This window comes from Ascidiella aspersa, chromosome 3 (assembly GCF_963924565.1).
Source record: "Ascidiella aspersa chromosome 3, kaAscAspe10.2, whole genome shotgun sequence".
NCBI classification, from domain to species: Eukaryota; Metazoa; Chordata; class Ascidiacea; order Phlebobranchia; family Ascidiidae; genus Ascidiella; species Ascidiella aspersa.
This window is the reverse complement of record NC_139449.1, coordinates 7154033-7179733: the sequence shown is the minus strand read 5'-3', so window position 1 is coordinate 7179733 and position 25701 is coordinate 7154033. Positions and strand designations below refer to the sequence as shown.

At 36.2% G+C, this 25701-nt stretch overlaps 2 protein-coding genes across 2 annotated transcripts; both read right to left on the bottom strand.

The window, feature by feature from the left end:
- Positions 1-1767: 1767 nt before the first annotated feature.
- Positions 1768-5266, bottom strand: LOC146158985 (uncharacterized). The gene is made up of 5 exons (XM_083384419.1): positions 4892-5266; positions 4507-4642; positions 3645-3943; positions 3102-3240; positions 1768-2207 (listed from the first exon to the last, which is right to left on the bottom strand). Exons 1-5 carry the CDS (start codon positions 5055-5057, stop codon positions 2048-2050), a joined length of 900 nt encoding a protein of 299 aa, XP_083240545.1. The 5' UTR covers positions 5058-5266; the 3' UTR covers positions 1768-2047.
- Positions 5267-11252: 5986 nt separating this feature from the next.
- LOC146158984 (UNC93-like protein MFSD11) lies at positions 11253-12912 on the bottom strand. The gene has a single exon (XM_083384586.1). The coding sequence runs from the start codon at positions 12853-12855 to the stop codon at positions 11398-11400; it is 1458 nt and encodes a 485-aa protein (XP_083240712.1). The 5' UTR covers positions 12856-12912; the 3' UTR covers positions 11253-11397.
- Positions 12913-25701: the final 12789 nt, after the last annotated feature.

Below are 25701 nucleotides of genomic sequence, written 5' to 3'. Positions count from 1 at the left end.
CAAGTTTTTGGCGGCAAATTTTAAAATTAACACGCGTTGCTCATTACTCTTTTCATACTATTTAGGCTGATTAATCCATGTCTGCCAATGACCATCAATAAGACAAAAATTAGCCAAATTTATGCAGAAAAAAATAGAATCATAATGCTGTTCCATACTGCTGTACCCAATGATGTAAGCTTACTTGTTTGATTAATTGCGAACGGCCAATGAACCAAATACATATGTGTGACGCTATGTTGTGTACACAAAGAGCTGTGTAACTCGTTGCCTATTTTCGAACGAGACCTATTTCATAGCTTCACGTTTTTACCACAACCCTTAAACAAATTTAAGGGATCCACCCCTGTTCAGATCCTTTTATTTTTTCTACAATCAAATCAAAATACTTTAGAAACTTTGACAGAGTGACCTTTTATGGTTCGTGGCCCCCTTTAAAAGGCTCTCGAATCTCGTGGCCCCTGCTGATGAAAATACCAAGCATTGTGTTTAAAGTCTTTTCATTTGTTTTACTTCTTCACGTTAATAACCAATACAGCCATTAATCAATGAATAAATGCACTTACTTTCTAAAAATTTACCATATAAGTCATTTTAATTTAAACTAGCTTAGTTAGTCATTACTAATTTTGTTATTCGACGCCACCAAGGCATTTTCATATTCGGCTCTGTTTTGTTCTGAGGCAAGAGATGTCATTACATTCGTCGAGATGATTACTCGATTTTAATTTTATTTATGCGTTACTATTAGCCTAATTGACAAATAAGCTGAATAAACCGGTGAATGTTGGCCTAAAATGACCCTTTGGTGACCCGGTAGCGTACTTTATGCGTTTTACGGTGAAATGTTTCTTTTGCAACTCCCTTGAAGGAAATTGCGAACCGTTCCACACACTAGAGTTTCTCGCCTTACAGCATGTGTAGGACACTTAATGATTAGGCGAGGGGTATCGGCAAGTAATATTGGCCGCTCGAAAAAACCTTTACGCCGCACTACGTGGCTAGATATAAAGCAGCAAAGTAAATGTTTGGCCATAGCGTCCGGCCTTATTTTATACTGGCCAATGGCGAACGTTTGGTTAAGCGTAACTTTTCGTGATAAAACGAACAACATGCCTACTGACGCGTCAAAGAACGTATCAGAAAAATTTGTTACCAAACGTCACAAAAAAGTTTTACAGTCATAATAAAAACACAAAATTAAGTTAACTGGCAAATATTGAAAATAGTGACAGTTTGGTTTTCGCAATATCTAGCTGGAGAGTTATGCCGGTGGCCCCCAATGACCGCTCCGTGGCCCCCCAGGGTGCTGAGGGCCGTACGGTTGAGAAACCCTGGTCTAAACAGTTTATATAGCATCAACGACTTCTTACCGTTTACAAAACGCAAAAATTTGCTTAATGATCAAATTTACGGAGATAACAATGGTTTCCGCCTTATATTTTTAATGTGATTTTGTATATATGCTATAGCCCTTGGCAAATTTATTCTGTTGTCTTGGCTATATATATTTCTTATTTTTAAAATCAGGTTGAAAACAACATAACTTACAACAGGCCGTATTCTGTACAATTTCTCAGATGTAAGCCAACACTGGTTTAAATGCATTAAAAGCTTAATTTGATTATTTCGCTATGTCTTGTTAATTGTTTCTGAGTTTTGGGGTTAACTTTCGTTCGCCCTTACAATATTAATATCCTATTCGATGTTGAAAGCTGCGTATATAAACATAGTGCCTTGGAAATTACCGCAAGAACAATCCAGAAACATGCTGTGGGAATTTTATTACAATGTCGTATGAAATGCAAGCATTCAAAGAAAATGTTATTTCGCCATACTGTATTTCCTGGTATAGCGGTTGAATTTGCTGCGTAAACCGTGATGAGCCCACTGAAGTGTACTTCCTTCCTTGTATATGATGAAACACGTGGGTCACACACTTTATTCCGCCATAGCAATGCAAGACGAAGAGAACTTTTATGACGTTTTTATACTACATGGTTTATTAAGCGCGGAACACAATGTGCACTGAACAGTCCACTGAGCCTTACGAAAGAAAGTTCAACTTGAATGCAGTTAAAAACGAAATGGCACACAAGACGATCCACTGTGAAGCAGTTCGTGTAGCTCCACCTTTAAGTTTGTATGTTCTGGAAGGATCCCGAGCGTTGCAGTTCGAAGAGTAACAACACTTTGATCTGCAGTTTCTGTAAAAAACATTTGTTGTTGCTACTCGACTAATATTGGATTTTTATGCATAAAGTCTTTTATTTACTATACCGTCTATTTGTTTCTAAAAGTAATCCCTATTTTTACTATTATTTCGTATAAAAATGTCCGGCATTGTAGATTGGTATTTAATTTTTTACAAAGCTCAAGGGACAATGGCACATTCAAAAACTCTGTTTACTGATTTGCACAGAACCAATATTTTCAAAGCGATTTCAGACATTTTATGCATTTATTTAGGCAGAATTAATTGATCTGAAAAAAAACACACAGGTGATATGTCACGCTCATACGCTGCTAGGCTAACAACCACAAATAAATTAAAGCACTTCGCCAACCTTGTTTCATATTAGGATTCATAGAAATTTAAAGCAGGATTGTTAACACGTTATTTATAGCATCCCTATATCTAAAACCAAAAGTGGCACGCGAGGTGATTTTTCAGGGCACGCCAAATGATTTATCGCACACCTTATATCACCTTAAGAAAGTGCAACCATTCACTACTACATTATTAACATTGTTATTACATCACTAACACTAGCCCCAACTAAATGGTTACACACGTTTTCAGTTCGTGTGAAATACAGGTTGTAGAGTCCGAGCCGGACTCGCGACTAGATGAAATTGCACACTTTTGCCGGAGTCGGGGTGGCTTTTATCCGACTCCGCAGCCCTGGTTGCCAGCGCAAAACCAAACATAGAAAAATGTTTGGCACGCGAGTTGATGATTTTTTAACATTAGTCATAAACTGGCACACTGCATACAAAAGGTTGCCGACCCCTGATTTATAGCATCCCCATCTATAACCAGCCTAAACTCAGGTCTTTAGTCTTTAATGCTCAACAGTCAGCAATAAAGTTTTACTTACTCTGCTTGAATGTTAGAAGCTGATGGTATGTTGAGTTTTGAAATGACGGGTTCCAAAATTTTGCAAAAAAGGGTGCTATTGCAGTAATCGAGAGCCGGGGCACAGGCAAAGGTTGTCTGAGGAAAAGAAATCCCGTGTCCTACAAGCAGATAAAAATAATTTTCAAAATCGTAAATATCGTTAGCAGACCAGTACAATAAGACCTCTAATTTACAAAATGGAATCTATTGAGATAAATGAAAAAAAATATTTTTTTAGAACTAAAACAAAGATTCACGGGAATGTTTCCTAATAAACACTTCCGAAATGTATTTTTGCTTAACAAGGATAAATAATTTATCCTGTTTTTAGTTGTGGACAATACGTCGGTAGGAATTATGTTTCAAACAGATAAATTTATACACCCCCCCCCCCTTTTTTTTTCACCGTAGCTAAACAGAGGCCTAAACGCTGTTGGATGTTATTGTTTTCGCTAATCATGACACTACTGGGCACCGACCAAAAAACACAACACAAGGCACCCGAAATAAATGCAACAGTTACCTTTAACTATTCCGGTGACATCGATGTCGTTAGTCAGACAAGCTGTCGTACAAGAACTGCTGCTGTATGTGTCGGCGGCAAAGTTAATAGCGCCAGTGTGGCAACGCAAATATCGGCCTTTCCACGGCGTTTCGACCAAGTCGGGTCGCATGGTGCTGGCCACTGCTACACTGACCGTGGACGGGACGGTAGACATGGCGATGGACAGAACATTTTCAGTTCCCGAGCCGTAGTTTAGTTTGTAATCTTGCTTGGGCTTGTTGCAGCGGTATGTGGAGCAGCAAGTTGGCTGGCAGTTCCTGAAAACAGTTAAGCGATTAGAAAAACTTGCTTCGATGTTAAATTTCACCAAGTACTTAAGTGGTTTTAGCACACAAAAAATGTTCAGTCACAACATCAGCTGAGAGGGTCAAATAGTAGTTTTCCAAGTAATGCGAAATCAGTCTGTGCCTTTTTATTGTATGAAAGCAACATGACCATTTAACGTACAGTTTGAGACGTTAAGAAAAGTCAATTTTGCCCTTAAGAACACTAAAACTGCCCTAGTATATACGATTGGCCTATAGTTAAAACCTATAGTTGAAATCAGTGTTAATACCAAGCAACGATATATAGGTTCTACATGTAACATTATACGTACCAGATTTCGAAAAGTTAAAGGCTTTTCGAGTATCACTTTCTCATAACACTTATACTTAATACGACACAAGCAACTGCTTTGTGTTTGCAAAAATCATTCAAAAGTATATAATAGTTCATTTTCACATTGCAAAATAAAACATCAACCCAAAAGTGGGTGCCAGTGTATAAAAAAATGGACTACAATCAAGCAAACAAGCAATCTTCACGTTCATTTATTTACCTTATTTTAATATCGAAACCTCTTACGGCGTTTTGGGCGACGTTGGTTACTGTTCTGCATGTTGCCTCCTTATCAACGCAGGATAACCCAGGGCTGGTGCAGCTAAAACTGGACTGTAGGAAATTGATCGTCATACCTGAAATAAAAATCGTCACGTCTAACTTTGCATTGCATTTTCTTTAAATTAATTGATGCGAAGGGAAACTAAGTAGCATTCTATTTTTTTTTCAATTTATTGACAAAGAAAATTATTTTTCACCGTTAAGGGTGGAATATATCTTATTTTAAGAGGCCATTAGTATAAAAAGTTTTTTTTTTAGTTTCTTAACAAAGGGGCACTGCGTAACAAAGGAAAACATATATTTCTAGCTTAATTAAGGCTTACCTTTTACTGTGGTGTACGAAATGTAATCGATTCTCATACATGAGGTTGTGCAAGTGGTGTCGGCGACAGTATCAACAGCGTAGTTTTTTACCCCGGTCTGGCATGTAACAGCCATTGCGCAGGCAAGCATTGAAAACAGGCAGGCGAAGCTCAGCCATTTCTTCATCGTGCAACTTTTGATAGCAAGCTTAACGCTACCAGGAATGCAAATAAATTATTGAGCACTAAAAAGGCAAAAGATTCTTTATTTTAACCTTTGCCGCAGTTTCTAATGACTTAAAATGATGCGGCGTAACTTAGTTATACGTCGTTTGTTTACTCAGGTTAAATGTTTGTATTGCGAAATAAAAAAGCGAGTTTAATACTTGACTCGATTCTGACTGTAACACAACAATAGACGACAACCCTTCTGCGTGTTACGTTTTATGCGTCTCGTCCATTTTTTCTTCGCCAAGACAAAGTTACCTCAATGCGCGTGACGCTTAAACGTCGCGGTACTTTTTGAACTTTTCAATGGACGCAATTTCACCAAATCTGAGTTAAAGTTTTATTTTGTGTAATTTTCCATCCCCGGTCATCGGTGATTCATTTATTTCACACAAATGGAATCTTTTTGTAAATTTATCTCGAATATATTCTATATTTCATGCATTTTGATGTTGGGATCATTACCAAACTGTACTGTAGTGCAGGGTAGCATTAACATATTTATAGTTAGACCCCCCATTAATGATTTTTCGGTAAACACTGGTGTTTTGTGAAATATGGTCAGGTGTTCCGCAAAAAAATTATTAATTTGACAAATTTTTCATTGAACAATGGTCGAAATCACTGGAAAAAGCGACTTGTTTCATGAAAATAATTATTCACTATCACCAATGTGAATGCTCCGTAGTGATTTTCCATATTTGTTGTTTGATATAATACAATTGTGATTGCCTGATTAGGCTACATTTCAATCCAAATATTAATTCATCTAAACAGGTCAAGATATAGCACTAAGAAAGACTGAATGTGAATAAAATGTCATTGTGTTGTATATGTATTTTTCTCTATGCATCTAAATAGATTTTGCTTGGTGTTTGGCAAAATTAAGTTTAATGTGTAAACTATTTCGTGTCTCAAAATTGGTTAGAAAACTCTGCACTATGGAGTACAGAAAACAATTGAGACGCGAAGCTAGCCTGTTGCCCAATCTCATCACCAAGTATTTTTGTAACGAGGAACCGAAATGGCCTCCGGTTTATAACGCCTCGTTCTTACTGTGACGTGCTTACTTACCTAAGTGAACGAGAAGCATATTTATAGCAAAGGAATTCCAAACCGGTCACGCTTTACAGAATTCAGAACGTTGCTCGTAAAATTGAACGAATCCAAAAAACACAACCGACGGTTTACGCGCGTGTGACGTTCAACAAAAAAATTGGGCGAAATAGGTGCACAAACTTTGTTAAACGGCATTCACACGTTTTAAAACTTGTCAGTGTGCAGAATTCTTCGAAAGATGTTACTTTTTTGCGATTATTTAGGTATAGTGAATAATATCCAGCCATTCAGTAGGCCAAATAAACGACTATTTTAGTTGTTTCGAACGTGACTATCGTTGTAATAAAACGCATTTTCAGAAAAAATACGGGTGTTTCTAGCCACGTGGTGGGCGGGGAAAACAATTGTGATTTGCTAACATTGTTTAATCATTGGGGATAATCCAACTTTTAAAAGCAGGCCGTATAAAAATCCTGTAAACGGTGAAAAGGCTAGCTATGCTATTTACTCTGCACGAGGGACTTTGGTGTTAGCCGGCAGTCGTAAACTAACAATGTCACAAAGGCTGCACAAATATTCGAATTTAGATTCACAGTATAGAGCAGGCGTGGACAAATGTATTCAATGGAAGAGCCATTTGCAGAAAATACAAGCACTCAAGAGCCTCAAAATTATTTCAATACAAATAAAAAGGCCAGCCGCTATATTAACAGAATTGTAATATAACAAAACAGTAATAATCAACACAATAATAACAGTAATAGCAAAATAACATGCACAATATTTATTACTATCAGTCTTTTGTTAACTAACTCTTCGGACTCTATGTTTAGTGTTACGTCATAAACGAAATTCTGGCCTAAATAAAGAAAGAAAAAATGGAGAAACGTTTATAAACGGTACTCTTGGTAACATTTATTTTTTGAAATTTTACGATTCAACTTGAACAGCCACAAAAAACATGCCGGAGAGCCGCAGTTTGCCCACCCCTGATATAGAGCATAATGGTTGAAGGTTTCAGTTCGACGTATAGAGAAATAACAAAGCCCAGATAAAAAATAGGAAGCATTTTAAACGCTTTGAATACCTCTATATTCATTTATTAAGATGTTCAAACCGCTATATATAGTTAAGTGGTCTTTGTGATTGATTTCATTTTGTTCAACGCGAAAGTTATGGAAGAGAGTGGAAAATTTGCTTTTGCCAAAAAAACAGATGAAACTCGAACCTGTAAATAAGCCGAGCGGCAAGTGGTGATAAGGAGAAAAATGGTGGTGAAATACAAAAATCTGTGGATTGTTAGCCCGGGGCGTATCACGAAAAAATATGTTCTGTCATTGAGAGCACAAGGATACCAATAACCGACGCTAAGGTCACAAAAACTCGTCTGCCCGGTCAGCCAATGGAACACCACAATTTCGCGAATGATTTTAATCGAACTAAAATCGATGTTGAAAAACAATAGGTTTTAATTTCATTTAATGCTCAAGTCACCTCCTTAAAAGTTTCTCGAAAACATGTGCAAAACGTTTTTGTACACAATATAACTTGATGACTCGAGAGCTGCTTTATGGTAAGTTCTACAGGTTAAAGATTTGAATCTACAGGTTAATATTGAACTGGCGTGCCTTGCATAAGCGTAGCCAGGGGGGCAGAAGAGCCATGCCCCCCTCCCCCCAAAAATATGTTTACCGTTAATAATTAGTTTTACAGCATTTATGAGCAGTACCACAACATTCAATCAGAGCCACAACTTCAATTGTGCACTGCTACGTCATAAACGATGTAGTTATTATTACGTTAGTTATACATTAATGTAGATTTACTACTTTTAGTCAGCTTTTGCTACTTGAATGGTTTTTGAGTATTGCGTTAAGAGTCAGTTGTTGCTCGAAACGGTTTGCTAACCGATTTTTTTGTTCGTTGCGGCAGTTAATACAATGGCAAAAGCTAAACACAAAAGTTCAAACTTTTTGACCCCCCTCAAAGAAAATTTTCGGCTGACTACGCCACTGGTGTCGCGTGCCTCAATAAATCAGACGCGTATAGGTAGAAATAACAGTTCTGCAAAACAGCAAGAGTCCAAAAAAACGTGACCACGCATGTCGCAAGTCGAGTTTCGATTCTTCAAAACTGCACGTCACGTTGGTTTCGAAATACCAGTGTTCCAACAACTTAGTCAATGACTTGTTTTTGTTTGTTTTCTGAACGACTTGACTTGACTTCATTCTTTTGACCAAACTTGCTTGACTTGACTTTAAGCCTTTTGGAATATTGACTTGAATTGGACTAAGTGACTCGACTTGACTTAAATTTTTGACCAACATCACTTGACTTGACTAAAGTCTTTTGGACAGATGACTTGACTTGATTAAAGTCTTATGGACGAGAGACGTGACTTAGAATTCATTGTGTCAAATAACTCGGGCTGCAGTTAAATGTTTTCATTAATTATTCTTCAATAAAATTGCGGTATTTATCTTAATTTTTGAACGTAAACAATTTGCTTGCTGTATATTCCGTGAGTTATTGGTCACAATACGACGTGTTTACCAATTTTTTTAGTTAAACGTTTCATTATTAAGTCAATGACCTAGATTTAAGTTGACTTGCTCTAATATCAATTGTTTGACTGGGACTTGGTGACTTCCAGTAGGAACTGACTTTTGGTTTTTGCGAAATTCCGGACTGACACTTAATTCGTTTCAAAAATGACTTGTTTACAACACTGCGAAATGGCCAATTGGACATTTTTAGGTAATGCATTTAAACTTTTGATGGAAATGTTACATTCAGCAATATTATAAGAATTGAGTGTAAATAAAAATACGCAATAGTATGAATGACACGATAAGAATTGTGAAGGAGAAACGCGATGATGGACATAAAATGGAGACCAATTTACAACCGGGTTGGAACCAAAACGTGCCTTGTATACACAGGAGAAAACCTGCTGTTTTGTCGCAAAACCATTCGTTGGTACCGTTGTTTTTTATAGCCTTAGTATAACAGATATTATCATAAAACCAATGGTATATTTCCTTTTAAAGTTAAGGTTGGACTTAAGACATAGATGAAATCCGAATCTACCTCTCTAAAGCAAACACTTTATTACCAAACTGCGCCTCATATAATTAAATATTCAATTCAGTCTAAACTTAAGCGTCTTTGTTAAAGATTCTTATCCCAAATCACTAAAAAGGTGCCGTGGTTATAGTGTCGATAATATCAGGTTTGGTTTGTGCAATCAAAATAAATAACTTCCATAGTGTTACGCTTTCTATGTCAATTGCAAAAAGTAAGTAACTTGTTTTTACTGTTAAAAGAATATCCATTTCAGCAAATAAGTTTAACGGTTACTCCTTTAAAGATTTTCAATAAATTTTGATTTATTTTAGATTTCTACTGCACAACACGTGGTAGCATTAAATGATCAAATTATTGCTACTTAGATATTGAAAACTATTTTTTTCCAGAGTAGAGGATCATATTGCTAATAATAACTGCATAATGCCATTCTGTGAAATTTTTCCCTAATTTTCATTTTATTTGTACTTTACAGTCCAAAATCGGTTTGATATTGTGAATAATATGAGGGATGCAATGAAAAACAACCTTTTTCCAGGTACCTCTATATATTAACCAAAATGGTTCGTCCTAACAAAATTTTATATAAGCAGATATAGTATTTCGATTCTAACGTTTCGAACTTAACCAATTTAACATGCATTTTTTGTTGCCAGCTGAAATTTAGGCGAAAATATATATGTATGGTTTTTAAAACTTATATAAACAGCAAAATATAGTCACGTTGTGTGTGGACAAATTATTTCTTTGTTTTTCTTGCGTTTTAGTTGTGCATTTTTAGACAACATATATAGACAAAGAGAAAATCTTAAAAATGCTATTAATGAGTGCGTTGCTAATCGCAATTCCAGCAAATCTTTCAAAAAACATGGCCCCCGAGAAAATATGATGAACCAAAACCTGCCATGACTATTAAAATTTAGTATGTTTAAAGATTGTTACCTGGATTTCAGATTTAGTACTAGTTAAACTCAATCTGTCACTCTTGTATGATTAGAGTGCAATAAATCAAAATATAATTCCTACAATAGTGTTTATTTGCACCTTTTTTAGTTTAGTTTGTTTATAGTAAACCAGTTAAATTTATAGTGAGTTAATCAACGAAAATTATAATAGGGGTAGCGCAATCTATTTGTTTTTGCTTTGAGTTGCCACAAGCCGTAAGAGGTTGCCAACTACTGTTAATTATTACTCAGCACTTTCAGTTTAAACATCATATGACTTGCGCAGCTTTCCAAGTCAAATCACATGATTTCTTGTAACTAATTCAAAGATCGGAAATGACGTAATTTTAAACTGGCTTTTTTGAACTGAGTATGGCCTTTTTCATCCCTTCAGGTGGTTTAAATGAATTCGCTGCTAGGACAAGTTAGAGAAATACAAAAAACAATAATAAGGTAACATTTTCTATTTCTAAACTTACTTAATTAAATGGGACTTAATTTGAATTCTTAAATTTCAATTTATCCAGCTCATATTACCCAGTTTGGCAGTTACAGTGTCTCCCTGAAAACCCTGTCTGAAAAACCCAGTTTTAGGCCAATTTACGTTTAGCAGATTAACCTCGGAAATTTATTTTACACTTTTATTTATAATAGTTTTGAAAACACTAACCTAATAAAATTAGTTTAAACCGAATTTTTTTTAAATCGGGACAATAATGCCAACGTTTTTTTACAATAATACTGTTGGGGTGAGCATGTAGGTACAGAGTCTTCCAGATTTTTTAGGGTGCGTTAAGCTTGAAAACAAATGAGAATTGAATTTTGGGCGATTGAACATAACCCATAGGTTTTAAAGTCAGTATGGAATATGGTGAAAGTAATTATCCTTTCGCCTGGATTATCTTAAACTATGCAAAGCTGTCTGCTTGTCATTTTCCGTGCTTAACACTTAGTTTTCGATACTACCCTTAACACTTAGTTTTCGATACTACCCTTAGTTTTCGATACTACCCACACCCTAAAGCAAACAATCCTCCAGCACCGCGAGATACAATTCACACCAGTTGCGAAGATCATTTTGACAACTTTATAAGTGTTTGGTGAACGTTAAATCAGCAATGTACACAAATACAAATGACTGCAAATAGATATCTTTTAAGACACAATTGCAATAACACAGTTGTGAGTAATCAAATAGAAATACAAGGATTATTTTACAGGGCTCGTCTCAGTATCGATATTAGCATACTCAGTTGGAGTATCGTTGAGTAGTTTTCTTTCCACGATAAAGAACGATATAACGCCGGCGACGTCAAAGCAAATAAGTATTACGAGCTGCCACTTTAAAACGAGATGTGAACTGCAGAAAAATCCAATTGCAGCTGCTAACGACTGTTCAAACTTAAACAGCGCAAAAGCTGGAGCGCTATTTTCTGCGTATTTACTTCCTATTATAGAATAACATTGCGTGTTAAAGCATGCATCGGAAAAGCCCAACAGAAATCCGCAAGCAATTGCAAGTTCCTTGCTAGGAGAGATATAAGCTGTGCCGTGTGTGCCATTACTGGCAATTGGAGCCTGATCAGGAATGTTGAGAAAGATGAGAAAAAATGTCAACAGATGTACAACACCTCCCAAAAGGATTACAGGATCTCTACCGTAACGAATAGTTTTCTTACCAAATAATCCGAACAAGGCTCCACCGAATATTTCTCCAACACCAATTAGTATTCCTGTGAGTCCAACCAGTTTATCAGAATCAGAACCGAACGACTTGGTTGCACCAACACTTGTGGAATACACACTGCTGAAAAAAGTCAATTCCAAACCAGTATAGAAAAAGGTAACGCTCAGTAATAGCATATCAAGTGACTTGAACAACCGAACAGATGTCAAAAATGCAACCCAGGCTGTCACTGCCTTTGATGTCTTTCCTTCTGTTGTAACAGAATCGTTAGCTTCATTTAGCAACACGGACATGTCAGATTCATCTTGCAATGCACTTGTTTCAACTGGCTCTCCATTTTCTTCACTTTCCGAAGGTTTTGTTTTGCGCGATTTTAGGATGAAAAATGTAACAGTTCCAAGAGCACAAACGGAAGTTAATCCAATCATCAACGGTATTCGCTGCTTATCTCCAATCGTTGTTACACCTTGCCATGAGAAAAACACATAAATATTCCCAATTAATAAACTGCATTGCAACAATGCCCAAAATATGCCACTGTTTCTTCCCATCGTTTCCTCGTCAGAGTTGAGAGTCAGAAAGTTACCCTGAGCAGTCCACAGCACTGCTGCGCCAATTCCAACAATAACAGAGCCAGTATACAATGTTGCCGCCAATGGTTTTATAAAGCTTGACAAATATAACGTATAGGTTATTCCCCCGCAGATCATAGATGCCTTTGGACCAAGTATACTGACAACTGAAGGAGCTATCCAATTGGCAAAGGCAAACACTATGTATATAATTGCAAGACTGGTATAGCCACTGCCTGAAAACGGTGTTGTTGAATTGGAAGTTTCGTTGATGTAACTGTTCAGAATAGTTTGCTCAACCATTCCACATGTTTGAAATCCGGTAAACATCAGCATGAAAGCAATGCCCAAAACCACGACATTGTAAAACTTGAAACTAGGCTTCAGGTCGTTAGTTCGATCGTCCATATTCCCCGCAACGTAAGCTGTATTTTTGCAGAAAATTTAAAGTGTCTGGGCCTCGACTCTGACTGCAGCAGCTGTAATACCCTTTCTGCGTGGCGCGTTTTTCGGGAAGTAACCATTTTTCTCCCAAAAGGAATAATGACGTCAGGGCGCGTGACGCTCGCGCACCAAGATGCAAGTTAAAATTTTCCACGTTCGCTATCTCGAAAGATCTTCAAGTTAAAGTTTTATTGCACTTTTGTTGACATATCTAGCCTTTGTTAATTCGTCATAAGCGGTTATTTGGGTTTACAAAAGTGAAATGTTTATTTTCACACAATGAAATGATTAACATCTTTTTCTAAACAAACTATAACATATATAAACAAGTACAACAATTAACAAAAACACTTTTAAAGGGTAATAAAATACTTCAACAACTTTATTTTGTCTTCCAGACTAGCCGGTTGCTTTACTGTGAGGCTATTTTATTCCGTTATATTTGATTTGATATTATCTACCGTATATATTCGCGATGTTTACTAATTTTTGCATATTTCAATTTTGACAGTTATACCCCTATATAGTTTTTAGACCGACGACACTATCGTATGGACGTAGTATATTCTTTATGTTTTAGGCTTGGCTGATTTCGGTGGTGATTGTACAATGCGATTCTGTTAATGCGCACGCAGCAAAATTCCCTGCAATTAGCCTCAAGAAACAGCAGTGTTTGATTGCCTATTTCCGGCAGCCAAATGCTGCAGCACGCGTCCATCCACTCATATTGTACTTTAAACTGCTGGACAACTTTGATCCAGTCGTTTACGCTGAAAAGTTCTCTGGGACTCGCAGGTTTAATCTTTCATAAGAATTCGCATTCCAATTTGTTGTTTTCGTTTCACGCTTCCAGTCACCGAAGTTCATTTGCGCTGTTATTTTCATGCCGGTTGGCTCGCGTTCGATTTATTTACGATGGGTTGTTTTTTTTGCAAGTCGCTTTTTAGGCGTAAAACCTATTCTATAGCCAAATATAACCATTAGGCTACCGATTCAGTAGATTTAAGTAAGCTAATTAGAGTAAATTAACAATAAAAACCTCTCGAGGGAATGCTTGCTTAAACCCTAAATAAATGTTTAAGCTTTTTAAAACACTATAGAAATAGGGATGGATATCAACAAAGGTTATGGATAACGTTGTGTCGCGATCAATTATATAAAAATAATTTGTAATGGTAAAAATTACTATGGCAGGGTTGCCAACCAGTCAGAGACCAAGCGACCCATTTTCTACCGGTTTAACTGGGAAGAAGCCGACACTTATACATAGGCAGAAATATTATCACCCTATTTATTTCCCACATATGCACACATTCTTTCGATGAGCGAGATATATAATAAATGTTGCGCACTAGCAATATTGCGAAGACCATACATTTAGTGATTTTTCATTCACCAATAGATAAATGCTATTGTACCGTAAAAGTTTCCTGTCAACTTGATAAACAGAAGGAATAGGATCTCAGCAGGGATAGTCCAGTCATTTTGTTTGAGGGGCGTGGTACGTGACGCAATAAAATGTCTCGCGCGCAACTGCGCAACGAAAATGCAGCAAAATGCATTCAAGGGAAACACTCTAACAAGATTTCAGATAACATGCGAAGAGATATGTAGAAAAAAATCAAAAAGTAGAAAGAAATGTTTTTACTGAATGCAATTTAAAACATTTTACATTGCAAATCCTAAAAAAACTCAAAAGTCACACTAAACTGGCTGAAAAGCTGTATGCGGCTAAAGCCCCAATATGAATTTGTGATTGATATCTTGTTTACTTCCGGGTATATTACGCGACGAAATTTCGAACTGCATGCTTCCCTTTGGTGTGTTACCGCTACTGGATTAGGATTTCAAAGAAGTGCAAAATCAGGCAAGCATATAACGTAGTGTTTGAAACCGTAATAAAGCTTATCTATGTGTACGAACCCGTTACACCATAGCAGGGGTGTCAACTTAAACATGCCGACGTGCCAATTGTTATCTTATGACTTCTTCCCGTGCCAAGGTTTAGCAACTATTTCTTTTTCTAATATCAAAAGCGCTTTGCATACAAAAAATGAAACAGTGTAAGGTTATCGTATCAGAAGTAATTGTTTGTTGTCGTAATTACTGGGATTGTTTTGTATTGTGAATAAACATTAAACAATGACAATTGGTTGTGTAACAAATTTCGGTTTTTGGCAATTGGCTGTATTTTGGGGGGGGGCTTGCGTGCCATTTTTTATTAAATCGCGTGCCTCATGTTAGACCCCCTGCGCTATAAAGTATATAACAAAACAGAAACCCATACACAGTTAGCAATGTTTTATATCCCATTACCAAGTCTCCTTGAAATTAGTAATCTGCCCTGGTGTGAACCAACACATTCTTCCTGTGACATTCACTGTGACCTGTCGGCTAAGTTTGTGAACGTGCAGAAAATTTCTGTCAAATGAGTTCCCAACATAATCCCGCTGTACAAATTTTTGTTTCTAAATTTGGCCGACTTTATTTTATATAGTGGGGGAGCTATGGGTCAAAAAAACCTTCTGGCATGCAAACGATAGGTAGACGTGAGATTTTGGGCACAGATGTTCATTTTGGCGTTTTATCTTGATTTTTGCTCGAACCCAACTTGATTTCGGTGTAATTTCCCCCCGTATGAACCCCTAAACCCCTAAATTTTAGCTTCAGCAAAATTATCTGCGATTGGTCTCAAACAAACGAGAATATAAAATTATTTTTAAAAATATATTTTTTTTAATTTTATGACGTATAATTTTAAAGTTATGGCTATTTTACGTTTTGATGACGTCATCGCTAGAATAGGAATTTCGTCTCATTAATCAAGATATGTCCTCATTCTTATCACTTTTATAGATTTGATTTCGCGTTTTTGTTTTCTGGAATTCTTTTTACATCTTCAGTTGAATTATGTCGTAATAGTGACGTCATCATTTGTCGAAATTGCAAATATTTTTTCCAAATTACTTCACAGCAGACGTTAAAATTTTATGCAGACTATAATATTTAAAAAACGCTCAAGTTAGTCGCATGTAGGCTGTAACTAAAGCAACAATAAATGATACATCAAGGTCTCTCAATTTTGTATAATTTAATAATGAAAAGATGAAAAAACTGTGTAATTATTACACTGGTTTACAAGTTAAACAAGACTTTTTATATTTGCACAAAGGCGAACAACTTAATTTTGCCATTCTACACGCGCAATTCATTGAGCAGCCCTTGATGCAGCCACAAGTGATCAGGTGTTTTGTTTTATGAGCTGGGTGCAATTCAGTCCAAAATGTAACCAACTGATTGCTTTTCCAACACCAATCCCATTAAGTAGCGTCTGGTAAAATTTGCTGAGAGAGACTGCCCCCAAACGTAACCAGCTTGATATGTTGCCCTTTTGATATGGTTGAGTAAAGCTGCTGCTGTTGGCAGTCTATCTACAGAAGACCCCTTTGTTAACAGCATTTCTTTTCTTAATTCATTAACTCCAGTTGCGTCGCTACTTTTGGAATAAACACGAACGACAAACTTTTCCATTTGTTCTTCTGTAATTTTTAGGGTTGGTTGTGATAATGATTGAAAAACAGTGTCTATTTCTTTGAAAGAAAGCCAGAAATTCCACGCTTGTTTTTTTTTCATTCCCGAGAAAAGCCGACACGGTGTCACACCCTGTAAATGCATTGGAAAAAGGTAGGCCATTGCATTTTTCACCCATAATGTCGGCAAATAAGTGGACGGGAATATACTCTTTTTCAACACCAAATTCTAACCATAGCTCTTTGATATCGTCGCATTTCCCATTTTTTGTGAGCGCCTTTATTTAGTCAGTTCTAAGTGCCCTCACTTTTCTATCTAGCCTATGTACTGAATATCACGGTTGTACAAAAGCCACTGTGCATAGCAAAGCAGCCTGTTTGAACACCGCAACCTGCTGTTTCCTGTTTTAGTTAGCCAAACGCGTCCGTTACAACCTTAACTTAAACTTGATTAATAACTTTACTTGCAAGCACGTGGCTTTGTCAGCCCGCCTAGTGAAATAACGTGATTCATTGGTAAATAATTTAGCTTGCCGGAAATGACGTATAGTTTAGTGCCGGCGCAAATTCAACAAGGCTGGACGATTATCACGTTTCGCTGCGTACATACCTTTTAATATTCCCAATAGGTATCTGAGTGTGACTGTCATCTTAAAGGGGAACTTACCAGAGTAATTTATTAACTTAATTTTCCGCGTTAATCAACAAATTTTGTCTTTTCTAACCCACTGGTGCGCCGCGGAAGGTTGCCAGGTGCGCCACGAGAAAATGGGAAAAAATGTTACAAAAATTCTGTATTATTTCAGAATTTGCGACTAAAAGTGGATTCCAACAACAAGACCAAAATAACATCAACATCGGAATAAAACACAGTTCGGAATAAAATCGAGAAAGGACCAATAGATAACATACCCAAACCCCTATCGGACCAACAGTTCAGTGTCAAAACAGCGTCTACAAACGCCGCCGTTTAAAAAACATGGTCCTTATAAGGTGGTGGCGGCGCCGAATCGTTTTATATCAATTTCCTGCGGATGAGGAAGTTATTTAGGCCACTTGGATTTTATGCCGAAAATGTATTGGGTTTTATTATGGCGTTGGTCAAATTTGGAATTCAAAGTTAAAAATTTAAATGACATAGTCCAAAATTTGAATAGTTTAAAATTGTAAAAGCAGAATCAAAATGAAAACACTCGTCCACAGATAAAATTAAAGCTTTTGTTAAAAAAGCTAGAGAGAGAAAGTTAAATTAGGCTATTTGGAAATGATACTTTAATCAAAGATGACCATTCAGATTTTCCTTTTTTAATAAAGGACTATGTTTGTAAATAAACTCTAGTCACTATTTTCTGTAAATAAACACTGAGCAATATGACTGGATTCTATTAAAGACCCAATGGTTGAATTAAAGACCCAATGGTTGGCTTTTCGCTAACAAAGAAAGAGGAACTTTGCAACATGTATCTAGTGGGGCTTTCGCCATAAGACCGCAATTAAAACAACATCAATTTCGGCATAAAAAACAGTTCGGAATAAGACCAAAATAGGACTAATACCTGATACTGGTAATAACGTTTAAATCAAAATAAGACCTAAATTCGTCCGAATAAGGCCTAAACTGCAAGAATAAGGCCTTTACAGCCTTTTACTTAACTCCAAACCCCACCCATGACTTCAACACTAACTCCCCTAATAATTTGAACCATAAACCAAATTCTTATTCTACCCATTACTCGCGCCTAACCCCAAACAGAGGCAACCAATGCAGTGCCAAAACAGCGGGGCCCTAAAGGCATTTTAAACTAGGGCACCCAAACGTCGACACCAAAACGGCCGATGCCGCAAGAAGATGTCCCTTAACCGTTCCAGGCCATACCCTTTTTTTCCTATTTTGGGCGTTATTTTGTCCATTTAGGTCTTATTCCGTTAAATTTTGGATTTATTCCGAGTTAGATGTTGTTGCTTTGGGGGCTTATTCTGTGTTTCCATCGAACTCTAACTGACATACCGTGTGTTTTTTTATAATTTACAACATAAAAGGCCTATTTTAATTTTTTTTTATTTAGGCCTGTCTTATTAAGCACATCGTATTTTAAAGCAGGGCTGTGGAGTCGGGAGTCATATTTGAGACTCGACGTATACCCTAGTCGATTTGTTTTTCTAAAGTCGGACTGCCTGAGTCCCGAGTCCGACGTGCGCAGTAACAATTTTAAAACTGATAATGCGGCCAACTGCAAATTGAAAAGGCGGAATAGCATATATGGTGGATATTTTCCAGCAATGGTTTGTGGGTGGATGGGATATATGACACCCCTATGAGGGCATAGTTGAAAATCCACTTTAATTTAGTTGAGTACATGGGTGAAATAAAGGCTGTAGGGTGGCAGCCGGACTCAGAACTTGACGAAATCGCTCATTTGGCCGGAGTCGGACTCGGGAGTTGGAGTCGGGTTATTTTTAACCGACTCCGCAGGCTTCTTTATAGATAATAAAATTAGGAGCCTGATGTAATAACAACTGCCAGCATAAAACAAAATATCCAAACAAAGTTAGCAGTCGACTCGCTCGTCAGGTGCGCCGCCGCGTTTTGAAAGGTTTACGAGTGCGCCCTGGGATGAAAAAGGTTGAGAAACACTGTTCTAACCTAATCGTGCCTGGCCTTACCCACCCTTCATTTGTTAGGATTTCGCCAATTAACTGAGGAAAATGCGACAAACAACAATAGGCATTGTTTGCAAATCAGATTTGTATTACGCTTAGTAGAGCAAAATCAATACATTTTGAAAGAGTGATAGCATTTATGCCTTTAGGCAAGGATTTTCTAACCAGGGATGCTAGCATCCCTTAGGGGTGCGAGAAGTGTTCTAAGGGGGTCTAATTGACATATACGAGTAGCCTATGCTGAATCACACACAGAAAATATATTACTCTAATTTACATATTTGCTCAGCTAAATAAAAAACTAACTTAGATTTTAGTATTGTGTTACTGTGATATCAGTTACTTAATTATACAAAAATAAAAATATAATGGTTTGTTATTTACTTACTGCATCGTTTATTTAGTAGCAGTAGTTGCGGCTTGTGCACCACTTGCCTGGAACAGTGGGTTTGGGTTTTTATTAGCGTACTTCTTTTGAGCTATATTGTGTTTTGTTTTTAGATACTGATGATACTTTTAGTAGCGAAATATATTGATAAAAATATAATAACTATACAAACTGAGTTTCGGTTTACTAAGTTCTGCACTTAGTTTAATCTTTATGGTTTTGTTATTTAAGCAGTTCTAGAAGGGATGTGAGAATTGGTTGGTGATTAAAACGGGGATCAGCAAGGAAAAGATTAAGAACCACTGAACGGAGCAGATCCAGTTAAGTCAGTTGTAAAATATCTGTCAAAATCAAGTCTTTTTGAATAAATAAGAAGTCATGTCCCAATCCAAATCATCAGTTGCCCTAATCAAGTCCCAGTCAAGCCATAATCAGAACAAGTGAACTTCAAGTCACGTTTGTCATAAAAAAAGAAATGTTAAACTATTGGATAGGGATGTTCGAAGTAGAATACCAACGTATTCTAGAATAATAGGTTTCGAATCTAGAATAACGAATCCAGAATAGCGAATCCTAGTACATTTTTATTAAATTATTTAACCTTGATTTTGTTTGGGGAAGGAATTAATCTTAATCTACCCCACAGGGCCCACAATCACAGCAATAAATCACCCAAACAATTTGCTAACATACGTATATGATAATAAAAAAATCTCCCATATGTTTAACATTCTTAACAACTGTCATTTGAAGCAGTTCTGTAAACTGTGGAATGTCAACTGTCCAGGTTGTTGTCAAAACTTATATTTTTGCCAATAGTGAGTACAATGAAACACTGCTTACAAAATTCTTAAGCAATTCCGTCCTGTTTTTTAAAGCATTGTTGGGTCTTAGTGCTTTTTTTGACTAACATGATCTGTTATGCAGTCAAATAATGTACTGCAAAGAATACAAAGTTACTAGTGACATAACGAATTCTGGATAATTACGCTGTGCATAACTGCATAACCTTGCTGAATATTGGCCTAAAGTTGAACTTAAGTAACCCTATAGCGCATTTTGTGGACGGCCAGCACGTTTTACAACGCAATATTACTTTTGCAACTTAACGCATTGCGAACTCCACACCAGACATTACACGTTAGTCGCTCGCCCAATAACGATTGATTGACACTTAATTATTAGACAAACGTTATCGCGAGACGCGGTAATTAGTCGCCCGTAAAAACGCTGACTCTGCACTGCCAGGTTACATTTAAAGCAAGCGCCATAAATTGGTCGCCGCAGCGACTTACCACACGCGTCAACAATCGGCGGTAAAACATTAAATTATATCGGTTTCAATTACCCGAAATAAACAGCAGAATTGGATTCGATATTCTACTTTGAACATCCCTACTATTGGAATTGTTAAACTCGTACGATTGCGAGCAATAACGCAAATTAAAAGTAAGAAAAACGCCACATAGACCAAGGAAATTTCTTAGATTAAATAGGCCAATTTTATAAAACTATGCTCAAGGAAAACACTTATTTTTAACCCAAGTCATCCGTCCAAAAGACTTAAGTCAAGTCAAGTCATTTTTCGATAAGACTTAAGTCCAGTCAAGTAAAAAAATTGTAACTTAAGCGCACTAAAGTAAAGTCATTGACTTGAGTCATTACAACGCTGACGTAAAGTAACACATGTTATTTACCTCCCGTAAATACGCCTCTGCCAATATATTTTACGCCCAAGCGATGTGTCGAAAAGCGGTTGGCAAAAAGACAAAGTAACTTTAACCAATGTGGCAAAATGGTTTAAAGTCACTCAACTAACACAATGTAACAGACAGGTTATTGCGCTGACCGTTAGCAAGTGACCGTGGACTTTAACGCTATTCCTGTTGGTTGCCGTTCTGTTGTTATTCAATAAACACAGATACGTTTAATATAGCTTTGGCTAAGTTGTTGAAACACGCAACTTCAACAAATAGAGTCGAATTAATGTTAGCGGAAACCTGCTTTAAATAAACTCAGTTTAGCTCAGCACCTGCTAGTATAGCAGTACTTTGCAAACTCTGCCAACACAGTCGGAGTCAAAGGTTCTGTATTTATTCGTAACTTCTACTGTTAAAAACGAGTGAAACTCATAGTTAAAAACATGATTAAGGATCAGACGTTTTGTGTAGAAGGAAAATATATTTTAAGTGGCATCTTCAGTTCCTTAATTCGAATTATTGATTCTGATCCTGTTTTTACTTATGTTTTTAACTATGAGTTTCACTCGTTAATGTTAATATACGCGTCAGCGTACCAGTGATCGACTGGCTAAAACCTGCCGCCGATGGTTTTGGATTCTATAAAGATACATCCTAAACTTTTAAAACGAATAAACTGGGCCGTTAAAATAGGTAAGTTTGCACTTTGCAGTCGCATAGGGGTTTACTTTTATTGTGCGTTTCCCGGCTACTAAAATAGGCAAAGGACAAATCTTATTGCACAGTACATGAAAAGTACTGTCGCAGCCATCCAAATGTCGCTTAAGAGCAACAAACTGCTGTCAATGGGAGCAGTAGGCGTTGTGGTTCGCTGCGTTTCGGTCAAAGGGAATTCCCCGTGCGTGTAAAAATGGTCGAGGAGTCTTTCCTTTTCGACGTAGATGTCGTTCATGTTTTTTTCAAGGGTTTCATTTTTTATTTCATGATTTCCACAGCCGGTTACAGACTCAACCGGCAGCAATCTATAAACACGTGTAATGCTGTTTTATTTATTTTTTTAGTGTTTGTATTGGATTTTAGCTAGAAATGTCATTTTTACAACGGGATAATTTAGCTTAATGAACACAATTGAAATCATACTTTTTTTCTAAATAAGATTGTTTTAATTTTTTATTATATTTTAAGCAATGCCAAGACAAAGGTTCAATTTCTTAAATCTTTCTCTAAGGTTTGACAAATCATAAAAATCGATATCGTGGAATCTATGACCCTTGCGAACCACAAACCGTAGCACATGTCAAAGTTTAGGAAGCTTTGAGCTGCTCTACTATATGTACAGAGTGAACGTTTCTATATGGTCGTGACAAACAACAGGTAAACTTAATTGGTTGTTTGGTGAGCAAGCTGAAAAGCAATGTTTGTCAATAGATTGACAACACAGGGGTGCAGTTCGCATAATTCAAAACTAAAACAATTGATTTTTACACTGATGATGGCATAAGTAATTGCTGAAACGTCTGTAAATTGCGAAATGTCGATTTTACCAAATATTATGGCTTTGATATTTTTATTGAAACAATTAGGTTAAGATAAATATCAATCATCATATTTTATTAAAATAAAATAACATAAAGTTTTAAATACAATTTGTATGGATAAAATCATCTTTTTAATAATTAAAGTATAGCAATGTCAGCCTACCTGAAATGCAGCACAGTTTCATGTGTATCATCTCTGGGAAAAAGGTGTTCGAAAAAGTTGTCTGGACACCTCTTGTAGCCAATGGTAAGGTCTAGTATCCACTTCAAACGCCGCGCGGGATTATCTGTGCCAATACAAGTTGCTTGCTACTTAATTGCACATTAAAAAAAATACAATGTGTTTTTTTATGAATTTTGGGATTGCCTTGTTAGCTCACCGTTCGGTCTGCAAAGTGTTTTCATGATCACACTCACGGCTCCAAGTCGAGGTAGTGCCACGTGATGCAATACTGGCATGTTGTTCTTCACAGCGAATCTGAAAGATATTATCTATCGAATAATTCTAAATAGAAAAACTATAATTTCCTGTGACCCATTAGCAAATGGCTTGTTTTCTCGAAAATTTCATAATTTGCGTAAAACTTTGACGTTGCCACCTCTTAAGTTTTGCGATGTTCACGTTTGTTTAACAAGATTTTTTGTTTCAGTAAGCTATATAGGATCAGCATAAACGTGATTCATTCTATATTGAACAGTTTTACTGCTGTAAATTGGCAGCACCTTGACACGGGTCTTCGAAAAAAATTGTTCAGGTTATAGCAACCCTATTATAAGGCTAAAAACTGTAAATTGTAATAAAAATGAGAAACAAGATTTTCAAATAGTGTCCGTTAAATGAAAGATTCTATTTTAAACGCCCACAACAACTCGAAAAAAGGATAATTAATTTTTCTCAACTATTCTTTCGATATTCGAAGATGCAACCTTTTCTGCAAGGGTATTTTTTGTGCTCATTAAGATGAACAACTGAGAAGCTAAAATCTGATGTCATATCAGTCTCGTAAATTTTTCGTTGATATGATCAACACCAAAGTGTGTACTTTACTGTGAAATTTGTTGTTTCTTTATTGTATGCTTGTTGTTGATTGTCAAATGTTTTTAGCAAAGTTTGCAAAATTCTTTAAGCGGAACAATAGTTTAATTAGCTTTTATTGGAAAACATATATTTTGATCTTGCTGCAAATTGTCTTGTTAGAAATATATTTGGCACTTTTTCTTTTGTTTCAATGTTTTAATAATGCATTTAAAGGATTAGTATAATAAACTACACATATTTAACATTGCCGGGATAATTCAATTTCAATTTTACAAGTATGTTTTATTACGAATTAGTGGTTAATCTAATTTTGGCGGTAATAAGAATTTTATTCTCACAATGATGTTACCTTATTTACAGTCCTATTGAGGGCAATGCAAGACTACAAAAATTTAACAATCAGGCCCGGATCAAAAAGTATTTGAAAAAATTGAATACGCCGTTTTTCGAGAGACGACTAATTTTACGCAATTTATTAACAATTTTAAGAATCTCAAAACCATATGTTGCATAGCTTGGTGAATCGACATAAATTGACCCTGGCGGCATTTTGCAAATACAAAATGGCGTCTGGCATGCATAATACTTTACAAGCTAGATCGTTTAATGATTGATATATTGACTTTAAATGATACAAATCGATTGACAAACTTTATTTTCTATTTATCAGCAAAAAAAATTCAGTTTTCGATTAATCTATTTCAAACCTTTTTATTCTTACTTTTGGCTTTTTGGTCGTGTTTTGGATAGAAAGCCCCCCTCTGGAAACAAAATCACCCCCTTTTGACCTTGCGAGACTCCGCGTAACAAACATTTGCTCAAATTTTCGTCCTGATTCTTCATTGTTTCTTCAAGATTGATGGGCAACATTTTGAGTTTTGGGATTTCATTTTTCTGTGGAGTATAAGAAACATAGGACTGTTATAAGCAGTGTTTTAAACAAGTCATTTTGGAATGACTGAAGTCCCAGATAAGTTATTGCTAAGCAAGTCAAGTATTTTGCAATAAATAACTAGTCAAGTCTCAGTCCAAATCATCGTTTAACCAAGTCAAGTCATTTGAAAAATAACTTAAGTCCAAGTCGATTAATATGCAATAAATAGCAAGTCAAACGCCAGTCGAAATCATTGTTTGCCCAAGTCAACATCAAGTCAAGTATGTCATAAAAATAAAACGTTAAACTACTAAAATTGGTAAACTCGACCGAAAGTGCAATAACTCATGTAAATTTTAGCGTAAACGCAACATTATGGTAAATAAATTGTTTTACGTGCAAACAGCAAGATAAAACTCAATTTTTTTATAAAAAATGCTTCAAAACTTTATTTCAACCCAAGTCATTTGTCAAAAAGACTTAAGTCAATTCACGTCAAGTCATTTGGACAATGACTTAGGTGCACTTAAGCCAAGTCCTTTACTTAAGACAAGGGTTATTGGCCTAACGAGTTGAACGTTGTTCAGGATTTTATTGCTATCAATGTAACTCGTCCTTATACTTAGAATTTTGGAGATTAAATTGCACAAATAGTCATGTTTACAACTTCGTAATCTCACCGTCAACATAAACAAGCATCCCTGTAATTTCATTGCAAAGCCAAGTGGAATGAATTGAATCAGGTACATCAGAATGATGATAGCTTTTGCAAAACCTGTTTTTGTCTGAAAACAAGTAAAGATCAAAATCTGACAAATCGTGCAATGACACGTTTATTTAAACGAATATATACATTATATTCAGTGGTGGGATTATAATTTTTCGTCAGTAGGTTCTATCACATAAGGCATATATTTCAGCCAGTTCTGTTACCAAAAGTGATATTTTCCGGGAAATAATTAAAGTAGTTGCAAGAACATGTACTTATGACGCAACAATTACATTTTCAAACAATCACAAAAGAAAAACTACTGTAATTATAAAAATTAAAATTGCTATAAGTGCAAACTTGACCATGCC

Bases quoted from the DNA above. Each gene is read 5' to 3' on its own strand.
- LOC146158984 (XM_083384586.1), bottom strand. From the start codon at position 12,855: ATGGACGATCGAACTAACGACCTGAAGCCTAGTTTCAAGTTTTACAAT.
- LOC146158985 (XM_083384419.1), bottom strand. From the start codon at position 5,057: ATGAAGAAATGGCTGAGCTTCGCCTGCCTGTTTTCAATGCTTGCCTGC. The intron at 3,241-3,644 runs GTAACTGTTGCA...ATCTGCTTGTAG, and splicing joins TGTCACCGGAATAGTTAAAG to GACACGGGATTTCTTTTCCT. The intron at 2,208-3,101 runs GTAAGTAAAACT...TGTTTTTTACAG, and splicing joins GCTTCTAACATTCAAGCAGA to AAACTGCAGATCAAAGTGTT.